Source organism: Eptatretus burgeri, chromosome 6 (assembly GCF_056783735.1).
Source record: "Eptatretus burgeri isolate ZD-2024b chromosome 6, Ebu_testis_v1, whole genome shotgun sequence".
Lineage (NCBI taxonomy): Eukaryota > Metazoa > Chordata > Myxini > Myxiniformes > Myxinidae > Eptatretus > Eptatretus burgeri.
Genome location: NC_140966.1, coordinates 9,168,274 through 9,187,052, shown reverse-complemented (window position 1 = coordinate 9,187,052; position 18,779 = coordinate 9,168,274). Strand labels below are relative to the sequence as shown.

Below are 18,779 nucleotides of genomic sequence, written 5' to 3'. Positions count from 1 at the left end.
AATAATGAGTGAATTGAGTGGCGAGGGAGAAGGACACATACGGACCAAAGGCCGAACGACCGATTGCGGGGTTGAAGAAAAGAGTGATGGGGTGAAGGAGGGTTGTTGAATTGAGAGTGGATCAAGCAGATTGTTGGTGGATTGCGGAGAATGATCACGGGTCGAGAAGGGGAAGATCACACTGTGGATGAAACGGGCTAATCTCACAACGCATTTCCTCCAAATCCCCTGGACAAAGGCAAAGAACTACCTCCACACAAACTAAAGAAATAACTGTCTGGGGAATTCCAACGTGTTCGTGCATGTTCTCCCCGGAGGTTCATTTCCACAACCATACCGATATATAGTTCACATTCTCTACATTGTTAGACAGAGAAAAAGTGACAAAGCCAGACATCTCGATGAAGGGCTATATGATGTGACTGCAGTGTTGTGCTGTTGCCTATGTGAAGCCAGGACCGCAGGACTTCCATAATATTGTTGTTATTGTTGAAGAATAATAATAATAACTCCAGTCAGTACTGCACAAACTGGACCGCAGCATGGTGACAACCAACCGATCCTATAGAAGCAGAGAGTGAGGGAGAGAGTGAGAGAGAGAGCACGTGCTACTGCCTCCCACACCCTCCCCGTGCTCTGCTCACCTTGGGCCTTGCGGCCTGTGGATGTGCCTCAATGGTTTAGCCTTCAAGTTCAGCTGCTTTGCAGTCTCAACCCACAGTCATATTGTTTACACACATCATTTTTTTAACCACTACACCACTAGTCTGTTCCCTTTATAAAGGGTGAGGTCCAACAGTACCAAGCTTCGACCCTGCCTTGACCATAATACTTCTCCACTTCCCCTGTCTTCAGCCAACTCTCACCACTCTTCAACCACCCCAGGTTATTGATATCCCTCCTCACACAATCTTCGCATCTCAACCACAGTCTACCTCTTCCTCCTACCTTGCTCCCTCAACCGATCCACTCTCTTTGTCCATCCACACCAAGTGTCCAGCCCACTTCAGCCAGCTGTTAATCAGTCTCTCCATCAAGCTCATCTGCACACCAATCTCCTCTCTCAGTTCATCCATCCCTCCTTCTATCCACCCTCTTCATTACCACAATCCTCCTGACCCAGTTGTTCTCACAGACCTGCAACCTCTATTGTCTCGCTGTTATTGCCACTGTTGAGACCGTAAAGGTACGCATGCATCACACTAGAACCAAAACATTCCCTTTCAATTATCTTGATATCTTTCCGTCTGCTAATTTTATTCCGTCAAAACAATTTCAAAATCTGTGTGAAAAGTTGATGTTGCAAAAGTTGCGGACTCACCCTCTTATTCCATGTTCCACTAAGCCAAGGTAATAAAAGCAATATACACTATATATATATATATATATATATATATATATATATATACATATATATATATATATATATATACATATATATATATATATATACATATATATATATATATATAAAAAAGCAATAAGCGCGCACACACACACACACACACACACACACACACACACACACACACACACACACACACACACACACACACACACACAATGGTGTTTCTTTAAATTTTGTTCTTACCTCGCCACGCAGACAGCCAACCAAGCACCAGTTCAGGTGTATGTTGCTGTGGTGTAATTCTTCCAGTCGGAGTCTGGGAGGTTGTTGGTTCAAGCCCCAGCCGAGTCATACCAACAACTTTAAAAACGGTACGTGCTGCTTCCTTGCTTGATGTTCAGCATTTAAAAAGACAGAGAATGAACAAACAACGCTGGGAAGGCAATGGCAAACCACCCAGTATAACCCTCACTAAGAAACGACTTTGCTGTTGCTTTCATTGAGGTTTACAGGGGATCACACCAGTTACTTAAACGACAATTCTAAAGTCACCTATGGATACTATTGTTCAAGCAAATCATGCACTACCTCCTCCTTATGTAAATAGATGTGATCACATGACCCCTTTTATAAGGCATCTGTTTTATTATGCTTACACGGGGTAGAGAGGGAAGAAATTGTGAATACCAACATTGATTAAAGGAACAGAAGGGAAGAGGATACAAATGGAGGCATCTCCTTATTGTGTACGTAGAGGTAGGGAGTAAATTGAGGAAAATAAGAGAATGTGAGATGGTAGCAGAAAACAAGGAGATGAGCAGAGTTTGGGAGAGAAGGGAAGGAAGATTGGGAGGATATAGGAGTCCAGTCCATTGGGACCATACTCTGTACAGAGCGTTGGTGCTGCCGAAGCAGTCTCCTTGGCTATTGGGCACAATCCTGGACAGGTCGCCACTCTGACGCAGGATACATGAATGACTCGGTCATCCCAGCAAGCTGGTACTCATTTTGCCGACCTCGGTAGGATGGCAGGCTGAGTCAACCCCCTGGTGAATGAATTCAGCGGGCAACGAGGCTTGAACTCAGGACCCTCGGATCCCAAGCCGCCACCCTAACCACTGAGCCAACACCAGGCTCATATAGGATTATGGGGATAGAATAGAAGAGAAGGAGCAGAGAAAGGAGAGAGAGTGAAGAATTTTTTTTTTGCCATGTTGGCATTCAAAATAAATAGATTACTTTATGTGAAAGACAACATGGGAGCAAAATGTTCGAGTAGAGAAAGAAGGGACGGGAATATTGGACGGGACATTAAGGGAACTAGGGACAGAACTTGTGTGAGACATATGAGGGGGTGGGGTCAGGGAGTTCTCCATGTAAATGTCCCTCAAAATAATTTACTGGACGATGACATCATTAGTTCCCAGATTGGGAAAAATAGAGTTAAACAAGTCAGAAAAAAACATTGTTGAAAAAAAAACATAAAAAGAACATGGAGGGATGAAGTCCACAAAAACAACCAACCAAGATAGTAAGGATTGACATCATGATACAACACCACAATCATTTTACAGATTGCCATCACAACCGCCTCTTCACTGCAGGTCAAATACAAGCAAGGTCATGGAATCCATCAATGCAGTTGACATCAAATCCTTTCTTTTCTTCAATGACCTGATCTCAGATCATCAGTTCAGTTTCAGACTCAGTCACTCTACCTTGGACATGTTGCTTCTACTCTCCCAAAAATAGATGGAAGCCCTCAATCTCAGACATGAGATAAGGGTCGTCTCTCTGGACATATCTTGAGCATTTCATGATAAAGTCTGGCTCCCCAACTTTACCTCCAAAATATCTGCTTATGGCATCCAAAGCCACCTCCTATCATGGATTACTGACTTGCTCCACTCCCGTATTCAGCATGTAGCTCTTAATAGGACTCTCTTGTCTCCTCTCCCTGTCAAGACCGGAGTGCCCCAAAGCATCGTCGTGGGCCCAGTCTTGTTCCTCATCTTCATCGATGACCTGATTCCATGGAAAACACTGCTCATCTCTTTGTTGATGATTCAACCCCCTGCCGTATCATTTCTCATCCTTCAGACAGGCAGGCAGCAGCCTCTTCTCTCTCTGCAGACTTTGATAGAATCAGGAACTGGTCCAACACTTGGAAAATGTCTTTCAACCCCAACAAATTGCACACACCCACCCTGTCTCTCAAAGGACCATCCGGCAAACCCTCCCATCTACTTCCTCAACAAAACACTAGAAGAGATTAAGGCACTGAAACGTTTCGGTCTCACCATCAGCCATGATCTTTCTTCGACAAAAGATATTTCCAAGATGGCCTCTAAAGCCAGCCGCCGACTGGGCATCCTTCGTCGTACAAGGTCGGCCAGTCTGAACTCTTGGCCAACTTCAGGGCCTTCATTCACAGCTTGGAGTACTGCCTTCCCCATTGGGCTGTCACCCCTGCTTCATACCTTGCCATTCTTTATGCCTTTGATAGTGTGACCCTCAAAATAATTGGGATATCCCATAGCAAAGCTGAGTGTCTCGGCCTGTTACTTTCACATCGCAGACAGGTTGGTGGCCTCTGTATTATACTGCCTCCTTCTTGGTTTTGCACCCTCTGCTCTCTCTTGGCTCTGTCCCTTCCAGGTTTCTGCAGGGCACACACGATCTACCAGTAACCCTCTTGTTAAACTCCCAAAATCCAGGCTCACTGCTCATCTCCACTCATTTGTTCCTCTTTTACCTCTCCTGTTGATTCAGTTCACATTTGCAACGTAGTACATACTTGTTCCAAGTTTGGTTGGAATCCCTTCTTGGCAGTTCACAAGTCATCGCGGTAACGACAATCGGCCGCACACGTACAGTCGGACGGATAAGCTGAAAAGATAATGCCTCCGGCAACTTTGGCATCAATACAAATTGAGATTTTGTGCACCTAAGTAAGGTTTAAGGTTACTCGTACAACAGCAAAAACTAGTGAAATAAATGAAGAATTTACCATGCAGAGTTCACGACAGGAATCTTCCCTTGCCAGTTGGTTGATTTTAAACCTTTTGTCATCCATCAGTCTCCATTTAAATAAAGAGGAAGGCTGAGCATCAGAGTGCTTCATCGAGTCTAGTAATTGTGAGCGAGTCCTGATGCAACATTCTAACAGAATGGAAAAGAAGAAACGGTGCTGGCCAGAGCAGAGATGCAACTTCACATCATTTTTATCAAACAACTCCTGCACAACATGAGTATATCCAAATCGAAAAAGTAAAATCACAACATTGTTCATTTCATCACCATGAAGAACATAAACACATGCACATTTAACGATCTCCACCTTTGCATCACATTCATGACGCAAATTGTCACGGCTTGAATTATGTCATTGTAAGCAACAACATGGCAATTGCACGATTCTTTGCAAAACTAGTTTTAGAATTACAACACAATCAGCCCTGTGAACAGGGTATATTTGGCCATGGTACCAGCCCAAAGGCTTGCTGTAATAAAAGACGATATGGATGTTTTAATTGCCCAAATCATAATAAAGGAGATAAATACCGCGCCCTCATATGCTGGAGGATATAGCTCGTGTTGGCATTTCCTAGGGGGGAACCCACAGCCAGACAGCTCAGAGGGAGCAGCATGCAAGCAACCGAGCTATCCCCACCGCTTCAAACATTACAGCTTATTCATCCAAGCAATGAAGGGAGGAGGGGGACAAAGTATTTAACGCTGTTAGGAATGAAATCGGTTTCCTATCCAGACTGTCTCAGCGTGGCACATGCATGGAGAAAAATGGATGTTTAAAAGCAATATGTGAGTGATTATGGCAATTGGTTTGCACATGAGACAGACTCTTGCCTCTACATTGGTCAATGTAAAGTTCAATTTAACGTCATGTTGTTTAAATCTCCCGGCCCCCCACCCCCCACCCCCTCCAACAGAAGCTATTGGCTTCATTTGAAGTTATGAGATTCATTTGCAAAACCATTTGTGTCTCATAACCTACAATGATTTAAAATTCCAATCTATAATGTAAAAAAAACAAATTAAAACCCATAAAAGTAGTCATATTTTGTAGGACCATAATAAAAAACAGAAAAGAAACATACAAAAAAAAAAAGACGTGTCAGGATGAGAAACTCGTCGAAAGTAATTCCTTCCAAAGGTATTGCAACTGCATGCTGAAGATCAAACGCTGGTATGAACAAACTTTAAAACACAAATCGTTTTAATGTCGATCCATCCCAGTGCGGTAACAATCTGAAACAAACAAATGAGCAATTGACAACGCGTGCACAGAATATCTGTTTCCAACTACTCTTTGGCTGCCAATATTAAAACCCTTCAAAAGCCGCCAAAAGTCACGACCGCACAAGCTTGGAATGTAGAAAAAAAAGAAGAAAAAAAACAAGAAGATTTCACGGAGAAGGGGTAAACCTGTTATTGCTAACGTTAAAATCTACAATTGAAAATAAAAACCGGAATGAAAAACATAGATGCTATCATCTTGAAGTCAATGTCAATCACACAAAGACGGGTCACAAAATATCAAATCCAGAAGGAACACTCCAGGTTTTCTGTCCTCGGAGCTATAAATCTGTAAAAACACCTGAACCCTTCGGCAAACAACAAGTGGGAATCAGAACCCGAATGCAAGATATATATATTTTAAGTATTCACTCATCATTGTGCACACTAAATCGGTGTCGAGTGTTATTCTCCATGGCGACACCGCCTTGATATAACTTACAATATAGTGTCATCAACAAAACGCGTTTCTATAGTTTAAAAAAATATTTATATGTACGCCGTTACGACGCCTTCAAAGTACCATCGGAATTCCAGGTACGAATCCAAACACAATATGAGCTCTGCGATAAAAGCTAAGGTGTTGGTCTGGCATAACTTTACGGCCTGGATGCTTCTTCAGATCATGACAACGGAACATTGCACAGGTTGGTCAGCAGGGTCCAACTTCGTGTGCTATTCACGTGATGTGGTCATAGAAGCGAGGGTAAGAAGATTTGTACAAGATCAGGTGGTGGCCCGCGTGCAAACGATGTCTGTGATGCAAGTCTTTTTTGCGGAAGGGGAGGGGGATAGGGCTCGGAACCGTTTGTAGTCGAGCACAATCACAAATACAATATGGTTTCAAACAAATGGTTGTGCTGTAATGCAAATTACTGTCAATACAGCACAATAACATGGTAGTTGTCAGAAACGATCTGTGTCTCTTTACCATGTTGCTACAGCATCAACCCTTTCCTATCAGTGCTCACTAAATGATAGGTATATTCACTCTACCTGCACACAACTTATGCTGCATCGTTACCCTGTTTGCACCAAGTAATAATGACTCTTACCAGAGGTTTCAATGTGAGAAGGTGCAAACTTAACAAATCGACTGGGACAAAACAGCTAAATCATTGAATGAGGTGAGAGAAGGTTGAATAGCATTAAAACAAAAAGTGAAGGAAGAGAAGGGCTGAGAAGTAGAAACATAGATGGGGGAGAAAGGGAGAATGAACAAAGGAAGGAAGGATCGGCACAAGAAGGCAAGGTGAGGAATACGGTTTCTCGGTGTTCTCTCTCTCATCAGATTTTCGGGACTTTCTCAGGACCCGAAAACAAATTTCAAGGACACACTCAACAGATAAAGTGCCTCTTTCAAATTGAACTCACGATTCTCTACAATTGGGTAAAGGTTTAAAATATCAGCTTCTTGAGACGTGCGATCAATGGGAATATGAACCGAGTGAATATGTCGGAAGCGTACGAACTGACTACATTGTCACTTTCACCGAGTGACAATCTTATACGTATCTCAAGCTGGTTAGTGGATGTGCTATGAGCCGATTCGACTTTCATTTTGTGCCTTTCGCTTCAACATTGACAGACTCAAGTTTGATGCACTACATCCGTTTGATTTTGGCAATCCATAAAGGAGACTGCCAAAGGATTAAACTTTTCCAGTAAAATCCTCTGCAGACCTCAGCGAACTGTTGTGATGTCAATGGTCACCCTTCATTTGTGTTTTTTTTTCAGCTGGATTAATCAATCACCATTTTATGTTGTGGTTCTGCTGCTTACTTAATTTTTTTTTACCTCTTCAAGATATCCAAAATGTGGCCAGTAGGTTTGTCTTGCTTCAGTTGCTGAAAAAAAAAAAGCAAACCAATTTAAAAGCTTGACATTCAGTAATCTGTCCACATCTTGAACAGGACCACGAACAGAACGTTGTGCCTCATAGTAAACTTGTTCCTTAAATTTTAAATCAGCTGTCTGTCTTGATTTCACTGATTGTACACGACTCCCATTTAATTTGCAACGTCCACTTGATAACAATTTGAGCTTCTAAAAATCTCACCTGTCTATTAACAGAAAAGTCATGCTCCACACTAACCTGACCACATGACAGTACAAGGATCAACTGAATAAGAGCCAATATCAGCACATAAGATCGCTGCTTGGTCATTTTCTCCTAGTTTGAATGCATCTGTTTTCTTGTTGCCAGGCGATGAATCAAAGAGCTTTAAATATGAACACATGCCGGCAACAGCGTCATCAATGGCGTAACTGAACAGTCTGACTGCATAATCAACATCATCAGCACCAATCTTCTTGACATCACAAAGTACCTTCAGAAATTAAAAAGCAAACGGCACAGCAACCTTTGTAACAGTGAAATGCCTACGTACATGTTCTAATCCTTTCAGTCAAAATGCGACCCTTGACCGTGTTGGACACTTGGGAATTTTTCCAAAATTGATGGCATACTCTTACGACCTCATCCATCTCTGGTGTTTTGACCAAAGACAGGCTCAGCGCTGTCGAGGCAGTCTTACAGCAAGAATTATACCGAGCGATTTGTCTTTGCCTCCCCAGCAGTAGTCGGGGCAAGAATTTGCAACTTATTTGAAGTGCCAGTGATAAATCATTTTCAATGAAGACACCTTGAGTGTTTTAGCACCTGCCGGCTAATGCTAGCAGAAGGGTTCTTCTGACCATGCAGAATATAAAACTGGGAAAGGTTCCTTGGGTTCAGACAAGCCGATTGCATTGTGAACAAGGGTGAACTCCATGGTCAGCTTTTCCAGCAGTTTGCGAGATAAAGGCCAAATAACTTTTCAGCGGTCACGTCATAAATCCGAGACCCGAAGCTCATCAGCAGTCGCTTCAGACGGGCTTTGTGTAGCAGTGCGTATATCTTCACATGTAATAAATTAGATGAACATCAATGAGAAAAACGTGAATTTTCAGAAAGTCTAAAGGGAACTGAATTGGTAATTTGAGTTCTGTTTCTGTTCGAACAAGTAAAAGCTGGAATGATCACAACTTCTTTGTTGGACGTTGAATATCCTTCTTCTCAATATAAAGGCTTGGCGTTAAGAAAGCTACAGTGGTATTGTGCATCACATGCGGTTTGATGGACCAAAGCAAGAGGAAACGGTGATTAGATCCCTCACCAAGAAATTTGCACGTTTTGGCATGCTCTTCCATGAGCCTAGAATTTGTATATAAAATTTTTCTTTGGTAGCAGTTGAGCATCTAACTGATACCAGATCAAGAATTGTTGTATTTCTGTAGTAGCCAGACATGAAATACATCATGGTTTTGATCATGGGATCACTGTTGCCTTTTTTGATAATTGTTTAAAAAAATAAAAAATTATAAACTTGCAATTCGGCCGCAATAGTTTCAATGTTGTTGCACTGGAGGTGTTTTCAGATCATTCACCATATGATGAGGATGTTCTGTGCTGCTGCAAGATTCTTTACCCATCTGTTTTACAAAATAGCATGGTGTGATTATTGGCCCGACTGTAAAATGTCGGATTGGTGCTTCACAGGCATTCAATGAATGCCCTGTCCCTTAGATGGACATTCACCTGCGAACTCCTCTGCAAGCATTAGTTGGTGGATGTTAAAGATTTCACAGAGTCCTTTGCAAAGAGTATGGGAGTTGTTGCTGTCACCCTGAAAAAAAATTCCAAATTCTTGCTCTAACCGACAGGGGGCACTACATCAGTGGCACAGTCGCACTCCCATTGAGGATCCAAATCAGCAGCCGTGTTGCTGCACATGAATGAATAAACCAAACGGTAAAATGAATCTAATCAGCTTCAAGATACCAGGATGACAAATGGAATATGAAGTATGGAGCTACAGCAAACATGACCATGCACATTTGTCCTCCTCACAAGCAACCTTCTTCACATGTTCACGATCTAGAAACATTGCTTTAAGGAGTTGGTGAGTTTCCTCATGCTACTTGAACAAATTGTAGTACGCAACCACTTTTGAGCTCCACAATATTTCGGATTTCAAAGTCATTTCTTGTCACAAATCTCGCTCTGCTGGTTGGCCTGCAAGTAATGGCTCTTCTTGCAAATTGGATGAGCTGTTCCTACCATCAGAAGATGTGATTGTAGATTATCAAGATGTCTGCCTGTCTGTCTGTCTGTCTGTCAAGTATGTTTCCCCTTTCATGAAGGATGAAAGGGCAAACCCCCACCCCCAACTCTTCTCTCCCTCCAATGTTTGAAATGTCATAATTAGTGACACACACAGTACACCGTGCTTTCGATCTATCGTGGTCATGAGCAATCTATTTCTGTCCGAGTTGTTCCACTGGAACCGAACCGAGACATGACACTGGACAGGAGGAGGTAGACTTTAAGGGAAAAGAGAAGAAAAAAAAAAGGTAGGAGATGAGGAAGTGGAAGAAATTGTTTTTTTTTTATAAGGTTAATGAAAAACCAAGAGAGAAAATGATTGGTTTTTTTCTTCTGGTTGGTCATTAAAGAGAATAATCACATGGTGCAGTATGTTATGGAGTCGGTGACAGGGGCTACAAGTGTAAATGTGTGCGCTTGTGATGGGAAAGCAGGTAAGCACGTGAGAAGCGCTTCCCACATTCAGTGCAGGCATAGGTCTCCCCAGTATGGATGCGCCGATGCCGTGCAAGGTTGTGAGACAGGGAGAAACGTCGGCCGCATAGCTCACAAGCAAAGGGTTTTTCTCCGGTGTGCCGGCGGCGGTGTGCGAGCAGCAAGCTGCGGTAAGCAAATCCCACACCGCAGTCAGAGCAGTACACATGGCTATCAGTCACAGTGGGTGCAGAAAGAGTCGTTACAGCCTCAAGTGTGCGATTCTCAGCCGCCATAGCCATTTCCGTCTCCGTTGATACCACGACGTCAGTTCCAGCATCTGTTGTTGCACCCTCACCACTCCAAGCAACAGCCATCTGTTGTTCTGCTCCACTTTCTGGGGTGGAAATGTACACAATCAGTAAATATTAGCAAAATACGAAATTGCAAAATATGTGCGTAAGATGAAAAAGACGGTTTGTGTTCAGCTTCCGTGAAGGATCATGATGCCCATTTTCGACAAAATTAGCTCTTATAACATCGGCACATGCTTACGGTGAACACAGAACACCCAAACCATGAATTTGGTGCCAAAACAAAATGAATACGTGCATACCAGACCAGCAAGTACATTTATTATGTGTGCCAGAACATTTTTCTGAGCGAATAACATTTAAACCTCTTCAACGCATGTGTGAGATCACTTCTTTCCCTCGAGTGCAAGGTTAAAAAAAAAAAATGATTGCTATGTGGAGCCACAAGCGATTAACAATTTGCTGCGTTTACGAGACATTTACGAGAGCAAATCTTTTGGAGTGTTGGTGTGAAGACCAATCTGACCTGGAGAAAAAAAATAAATAAATAAATTTGAAGCCATCTCTTTCGTCGAGAGGCAAAATGGTAGGATTTCATTCCCCTTCTCCAACAACCATATGCCTCATACACAGGTCATTTCAAAAGGTGTGCATGAAATTACTGAACACATAATCCACATACTGATGGCGATGGTGAGCTGTATCACACTCTTTAGAGAACGACAGTGCTGACAAAGTTTGTTGGCAAGGGTTATGCTGGGTGGTTTGCCATTGCTTTCACAGCAATGAGTCGGAGCAATAATTTGGAATTTGCTCCGGGTGCTGACCACAAATTGCCGACTCTTCACTAAGGACACCGTGGGATCTTTAACATACGACAACTAACGTTGGAAGACGGGACGCCCAGTTTAATGTCCATTCCAGGGACGGCACACATATTGATCACCTCGCCCTACATGTAAAACACCAAGATGGCAGTTTATGGCTGGGTCGAGAGTCATACCCAGGTTAAACAGCTCAGAGGTAAGGAGCGAAAGTAGTAACGTCCACTATTCCACAAATCCACCCCAAGTTCAATGGACTTTCCCCAGTGGTGTGACAAGCAAAAGATGGAAGCATGGTAATCCATCAGCAATCAAAGCATGCAGAGACGACTCCCCCGGGTTCCTCATTTTCATCCACAGCCTCGCAAAGACATCCTCGCGATTGATCCTCAATCTTTGGATTCAAGAAACTATCGTAAGGCAACCGGTAAAAAATAGAGGGTATGGAAGGACCTCCTAACACTACTTCAATAATCAGGCCTGCATGTTACGCCGGTGATGAGGCACTGTATTATCTGAGGAGGAGGAAAGATCATTACCACACCATGATAATTCAGGTTGCTTGCAATGCAGCACAGCGCTAAGCACATTTTTCCCCGCAGTACCTTCGCGTATTAAATACACCTCCTTCCGTCTATCCTGGAGCACAGAATGATCGAGCAAAAGGCCACGGTAAGAGGCATACGAGATGCATCACCTTCCGTGCTCTATCGCCAGCTTATTAAAGCATTAAGAATGCTTACAAAGCTTTTTCATCAAGCTGTTAATTTAATTCCTTTACAAAAAAACATCGTGAAATGGAAGTGATGCAACAATTTGTTGATTTCAGGCGACGACAGTAGTCATCTCTCTTCTTCTCCAGGAAGTACTTTTAGCGTATCGCTATGTCCAAGAAGCTAAGGGTCTTAACTGGTGATGTTAGCGGAACTGAGACGAGCCCCCTTCTGAAGCTATCCAACAAAATGTGTTCCCTGTGGGATGAGGGAGAGTAGGTGACAGGGGTGGTTATTGTTTAAGAAAACCTGATAATACTCAATTGTCACTTGCTCTATTCTCGAAGAAAAATTGGTACGATGCTTGTGTTAAAGTTATCTATGTCGGAACACTGTTGGAGCATTCAAGGATTTGATGGAGGGATTTTTGATCCTGAGTTGCAACAGTTTTCTGAGTCAAAACTGAAACTGGTGTTATTTTTGTGTACAGTGCCTCCAGAAAGTATTCACACACACACCTCAACTTTTGTCACATTTTGTTTTGTTTCAGCCTGAATTTAAAATCGATTAAATAAATAAAAATTATTCTCACCGATCGACACAAAATACCAATTAAATTTATCCATTTTAAATTCAGGCTGTAACAACAAAATGGGACAAAAATCAAAACATGTTTTTGGAATGTTTTTTTTTTTTTTTACAAATTATTGAAAAATGAAAAGCTCAAATGTTTTGAGTGAATAAGTATTCAACCCCCTGAGTCAACACTTTGTGGAAGAGCCTTTGGCAGCGATTACAGCTCCGAGTCTTCTTGGGTGTGTCTGTATCGGCTTTTCACATCTGGATTTGGGGATTTTCTCCCATTCTTCCTTGCAGATTTGCTCAAGCTCCGTCACGTTGGATGGGGAGCATCGGTGAACAGCAATCTTCAAGTGTTTCCACAGATTCTCAATGGGATTTGTCTGGGCTCTGGGCCACTCGAGGACCTCCACATTCTTGTTCTGAAGCCATTCCAGTGTTGTTTTGGCTGGATGCTTGAGGTCATTCTCCTGTTCAAACGTAAATATTTGCCGCAGTCAAAAGGTCTTTTGCACTCTGAAGCAGGTTCTCTTCAAGGATTTGTCTGTATTTGGCTCAATTCATTGTTCCCTCTACCCTCGCAAGTCTCCCAGTCCTTGCCGTTGAAAAGCATCCCTGTAGCATGATACTGCGCCACCATACTTCACGGTAGGGGTGGTATTGGATGGGTGATGAGCTGTGCTCGGTTTCCGCCAGACGTAGCGCTTTGCATTCAGGCCAAAGAGTTCAATTTTTGTCTCATCAGACCACATGATGTTTTGCCTCGTGCTCTCAGAGTCTTTCACGTGCTTTTTTTGCAAACTCCAGGTGTGCTGTCATGTTCCCTTTTCTCAGGAATGGCTTCCGTCTGGTCACTCTCCCATAAAGCCGACATTTGTGAAGTGCTGCAGAGATTTTTGTCCTTCTGGCAGGTTCTCCCATCTCAGCCAAGAAACTCTGTAGTTCTGTCAGAGAGGTCATTGGGATCTTGGTCACCTCCCTGACCATGGTCCTTCTTGCCAGGTTGCTCAGTTTGGTCAGACGGACAGCTCTAGGAAGAGTCTGGGGAGTTCCATATTCTATCCATTTTCTAATGATGGGGCTCAATGTGTTCTTGGGAACTTCCAACACTCTATAAATTGTTTTATAACCTTCCCCAGATCTATGTCTCCTCACAATTCTATCTCGGCGTTCTATGGACAGTTCCTTGGACTTCAAGGTGGAGTTTCTGCTCTGACATGCACTGTCAATTGTGGGACCTTCTATAGAAAGTTGTGTTTCTTTCTCGATCATGTTCAATCGATTGAATTGGCCCCAGGTGGACTCAAATCAAGTTGTTGAGACATCTCTAGGATGATCAAAGGAAACTGGATGCACCTGAGCTCAATTTGGAGTGTCGTGGCAAAGGGGTTGAATACTTATTGATGCAAAACATTTCAGCTTTTCATTGATTTGTAAAAATTTCTGAAAACATGTTTTCACTTTGTCATTATGGGGTATTTTGTGTGGATCGGTGACAAAATAATTTAAAATTAATCCATTTTAAATTCAGGCTGTAACACAACAAAATGTGACAAAATTTGAGGGGTGTGAATACTTTCTGAAGGCACCGTATCTGCCGAAACTCGCTCTCACGCCAACGAGGTTGGGAGGAGAGCAAGATGATAAATAAAAACTGAATGCAAGTGACAACAGCTTGAAAATCCCCCTGAACCGCAAACTTAGATGGCAATGGGGAAAATAGGGTTTGGGACTTCAACTTTAAAGTTTGTCAAAGCTGTACCATTAATTCACATGTTTGTGCATCGTTTTAGTGCTATCTATCTTCATGAATGCAAGAGTTATCAAGAACATAAAATGAAATATTATAAGCTCCCGTTGGGACTTAGTCCGAAACGGGGCTTATGGATTTGGTCTCAATTTTCGTGTCCGTGCGTGCGTGCGTCCGCCACCACATCTTGGACACGTATAGACTGATTTTATTCATACTTGGCACAAAGGCAGCACGTGATGATGTACATATTCACATCATTTTGTTTCGCGATGTGATCAATGACGGTTGACTGGCGGCCATTTTAGTTGTAACCCCCCCCCCCCAAAAAAAAAAAACCACGGTGTCGAACACGTCCTCAACCATTTCTCGGGCAAGCATTTACCGATGTTGTTCAAACTTGTCAGTGTCCAGTGCCCAATTTCCAGTAAGCTGGTCCTTATTTTGCCGACTTTGGAAGAATAACAAGCTGAGTCAACCCACCTGGTGTTATTTGACGGCATGACAAGACAATAAGATCTTAAGGCAGCCATCTGAACTGTTTAAGCCAACACCAGGCCTATTTTCCTGCAATCAGAACATAAAATTGAGTAAATTTTCTTGACTTATTAAGATCATACATTTACCTTTAATAATAATGATGATAAACTTGATCCAATAATGCGATAACGCCGATGATGGTCTCGATAAAGACGAGTTGTTGATGAGGATGATGATGATGTGGGATTTGAGGGGGTTATTGTGTTGATGGCCCATGTTAATTAATTACATGAATAAATCCCCATTAACATTGCATCGGCATCGTACGTATATTGGCGGCCCCTTCTTCACTTGATACGCACACTCCTACATGCCCCGCCCTCTCATGAAATCTATCGATATATTGCATGGTTGTTGGAAGTATGATGAAAGCGGTTTCAACATTCAGCATTCAATTTACAACAACTGTTCAACATTCAATTTACAACAACTGAAACTACAACATTCAATTTAAATAAGCTGTTCCTTGATCATAAACTGATAGGACAGATAGACAGACGGACGGACGGACGGACAGACATGAACCAATTTCTTAACCCCGCTTTTCGGTTTGTGGGGTAATCAAAAAATTGCAGTATCCAGATCCAGATCGTCACCAAAATCGGATCAGTTCATTGCGTCACACCCAATGTGCCCACCAAATTTAATCCAAATCCCTTCACAACTATTTGAGATCCTGCACACAAACAAACAAACACACCGGGGTGAAAACAAAACCTCCATCCATCGCAGACGGCGGAGGTAACTATGAAGTCGATGGCGCACCATCGCAAATCCCCACGCTTCCCACCTAAAGCAAAGTTGAAAGGAGGCAAAAAGTTCTACCAGGAATGACCCAATATCAAATTTTGAGTAAAAAAATTTTTTCCCTCGTTTTGACCTCGATGATCCAAAGTCCCCACCCCCTGGGGCATGAACCAGAGGTCAAATCCCAAAATATTGTTACATATTTCAAGCGTTTTCAAAAAGCGTGGGGATCCTTACAATAATTCACGGACTGGGGTTTGTGTGTGTGCTTGTTTGTTGCGCTACTCCTCCGACAGTTTTGGGCCAATTACATTCAGACTTGCTACAGAGGATCAGCATGACCCCAATTAGTGTATATGGGGTGTTTTTATCTTTGCCGGTGGTCTTAATGGGGTTAGGGGAGGGGTGACGCAAATTCTCTATGTAAATGTGTATCGTGTAGCACTGCCTCCAGGTGAGCGAGGGTATTACAAGTCTCCACCATTCGTGCAGTATTCCTGTCCCCACGTTCTCTCGTGCTGTGAGGCGTTTTGAATTATAAGCAGTAGGTATGTTTTTGCTTCATGCACATAACCAGTGTTTGTTTTTTGTGTATACAGAGCTATCAGTTGCCTATACACTGCCCAAATAAAGGGATGCGTCACAAGAATGTGTCGCATGCTTGGAACAAGATCACCGGGAGGGCAGGTACTCTGCTAATAATTACATGCTCACACGAAACCAGCTGCTCCTGTTGCTAACATCATTCGGAGGAAGCAAGAAGTAAAAGTGACCAACTCCAACATTATATTTACCCATCTGAAGACAAAAGTCTGGCATTTAATGCAAACCAGTACTCACACTACATATTTGCCTTCAAAGTGAAAGCTTCTGAAATATCACAAGTCTGACAGAAGTCCAAACACAATGGCTGAATATAGTGCACAAATTGTGGAGCTCATGCCAGGATCACAGTGTACCCTCATTTCACTGGGAAAAAAAACAAAAAGCATTTGGATTGCGCCAAACAGTTCTTTAGCAATTATTTTTTGTTTCTTTTTAACAAAGAACAAATCGTCATGATAATAAAAACTGCACTCCAAAGTCCGATGATGCACTTCCCTACACAGAGTGCAACCGATAAACATCATGTTGAATACCCCCTTTGGATGAGAAAGGAAAAATGAAATGTCACGAAGCGAGAGTCAAGGATCAAGTAGGACGGCACAACAGCACACTGGCAATTTTGTTTTTAATTATTTTTAATGACACAGGTTAAATTTAATAAAGAAAAAAAAAAAAACTTTTCTGCACCTGATGCTTCCACATGCTCGGTTACACCACTTTCTGCCTTCACATCCTGTCCCGACTGTCGAGTAATCTCCATCACACGTTCGTAAGTTGCCACACACACAGCTGCTGAGCTCATCTCTGCCAGTTCACGAAGGAAGCACGCTGTTAATGCGGTGTACAAGCAGATCTTCATCGTACACAACTATGGACGAGACGATCAAGGTGGAATGGGACTTTTAACAAGCTTAAAAAATGGAAATGTGATCAACTTGGGCAACTACATACCGTAAATACTTCAAAAATAGGGCACCGTTATTCTGCAGAAATGTAAACATAAATCTTCACATAAAACATTAAACTTACAGCAATCTACTGTCAATCCAACAGCCAAATGCAAACCATTCAAGCTCAAACTGACCCTGCATATTATTCGACTCCATTTTAACGTCGTCGGAACCCCAAGCTCGTGGCTCCACGGCTTCTCCACACGGCACTTCCTCTCGAGGCCAGATGCTCCCGGTCCTACGACCCCTCTCACTCCGCCGGGCCCTGCGTAGTGGTTGCGCTCTCAGTCGGCCTTCTCCCTGATCCTCCACCGGCAGGAAACTAGCGGAGTCACTTGCAAACACAGGGCCTGCTGGGAGATACATTTAATAGTACCGGCTGGCCCACGGGATGGCAATGGTTGTCTTTTCTTTTCTGTTGGTAAGCAGTGATTGTTAGCACAATGGATCTACTTGGTATTTCATGAGAATCTTGTGAAAAAGGTTAAGTGCATTTTCCACCTCACAGTGAAAGGTTGCCCATCAATAGAACAATGTAGGGCAGATTTACTAGTTGTCTAGTCATATAGTAACCTCGGCCATGTATTTTGCCATTAAAAAAAAACAATAATAATAATAATAATGACATTTTAACTGGATTTTTGGAATAAGGACTTTGACATGGACACACAATGAATAATGGAGGATGTTGAAACTCCTTGCACTGAGAAGTGTAATTTTCTTTCTCCACTATAAACCTTCTCAGATAAAGTAATTTATCTCAAGTTTACAAACAGCCAAAGTTGAATATGTGCGTGTGTTCGGATTTCAGGGTATCTTGCTACGATAGCGAAAGGAACAATTGAGTAAGCCACATTGTGCACGTATTTGCCAACGTTTTTACATGCAGTTTCCTGCTTTACAGCTTGCCCTTTTACATGTAGAATGTTCATTGGAAAATTTAAAATTTTTCTTCACATCATTCTGTTGTTTACACGACTGAAAATGTGGTTGGAACATAATACGATAAATGCAGGGGCCAAAAACTGTTGCAGTCTGCGTGAAGTGCCTCTCAATTACATTGTCTTTCTGCAAAAATAAATAATTATGATCATCAACATCATCATCATCATGATGTACGGTGGGTGCTCCATGCAAAGCGTTGGTGCTGACAAAGCAGTTGCAATGCTACAATCCCGGACGGGTGCCACTCAAGACTCAATAAGTCAGGACAGGAAATTGGAATTTGTTGAGAGTGCCGGTGATAGCTTGCCTTCTTTTCGCGAAGGACACCGTGGGATCTTTAATGTCCACCAACTAATGCCGGCAGTTGGGAAGCCCAGTTTTAACGTACATCCGAGAGACACACGCATTGATGAATCACCCTGCCTGTGAAACAATCGGATGACAGGTTCTGCGCGGGCCGAGATTCAAGCCCAGGATAGACAGCTTTGGAGGTGAGTGTGCGTAGCTCTAGGCCATCCTGTCAGCCATAAACAATGATATAAAGTTCATTTAAAAAAAAAATACAAATTCACTGATGTGTGGTCT

General features: G+C 42.6%; 1 protein-coding gene across 5 annotated transcripts in view; it reads right to left on the bottom strand.

Moving 5' to 3' along the window:
• Window positions 1–4,541: 4,541 nt before the first annotated feature.
• The window catches only part of LOC147024213 (uncharacterized), a 44,474-nt gene continuing 30,236 nt past the window's right edge, over window positions 4,542–18,779 (bottom strand). For 3 of the 5 annotated variants that reach the window (XM_085883892.1, XM_085883890.1, XM_085883889.1), the window contains 3 exons: window positions 17,384–17,602; window positions 16,987–17,103; window positions 4,542–10,623 (listed from right to left, as the gene is read on the bottom strand). In XM_085883892.1, coding sequence (XP_085740018.1) covers window positions 10,208–10,623; window positions 16,987–17,103; window positions 17,384–17,602 — 752 coding nt within the window. In that variant the 3' untranslated portion in view covers window positions 4,542–10,207. The remainder of the gene's footprint in view (window positions 10,624–16,986; window positions 17,104–17,383; window positions 17,603–18,779) is intronic. The other 2 variants (XM_085883893.1, XM_085883891.1) reach the window with 1 other exon arrangement.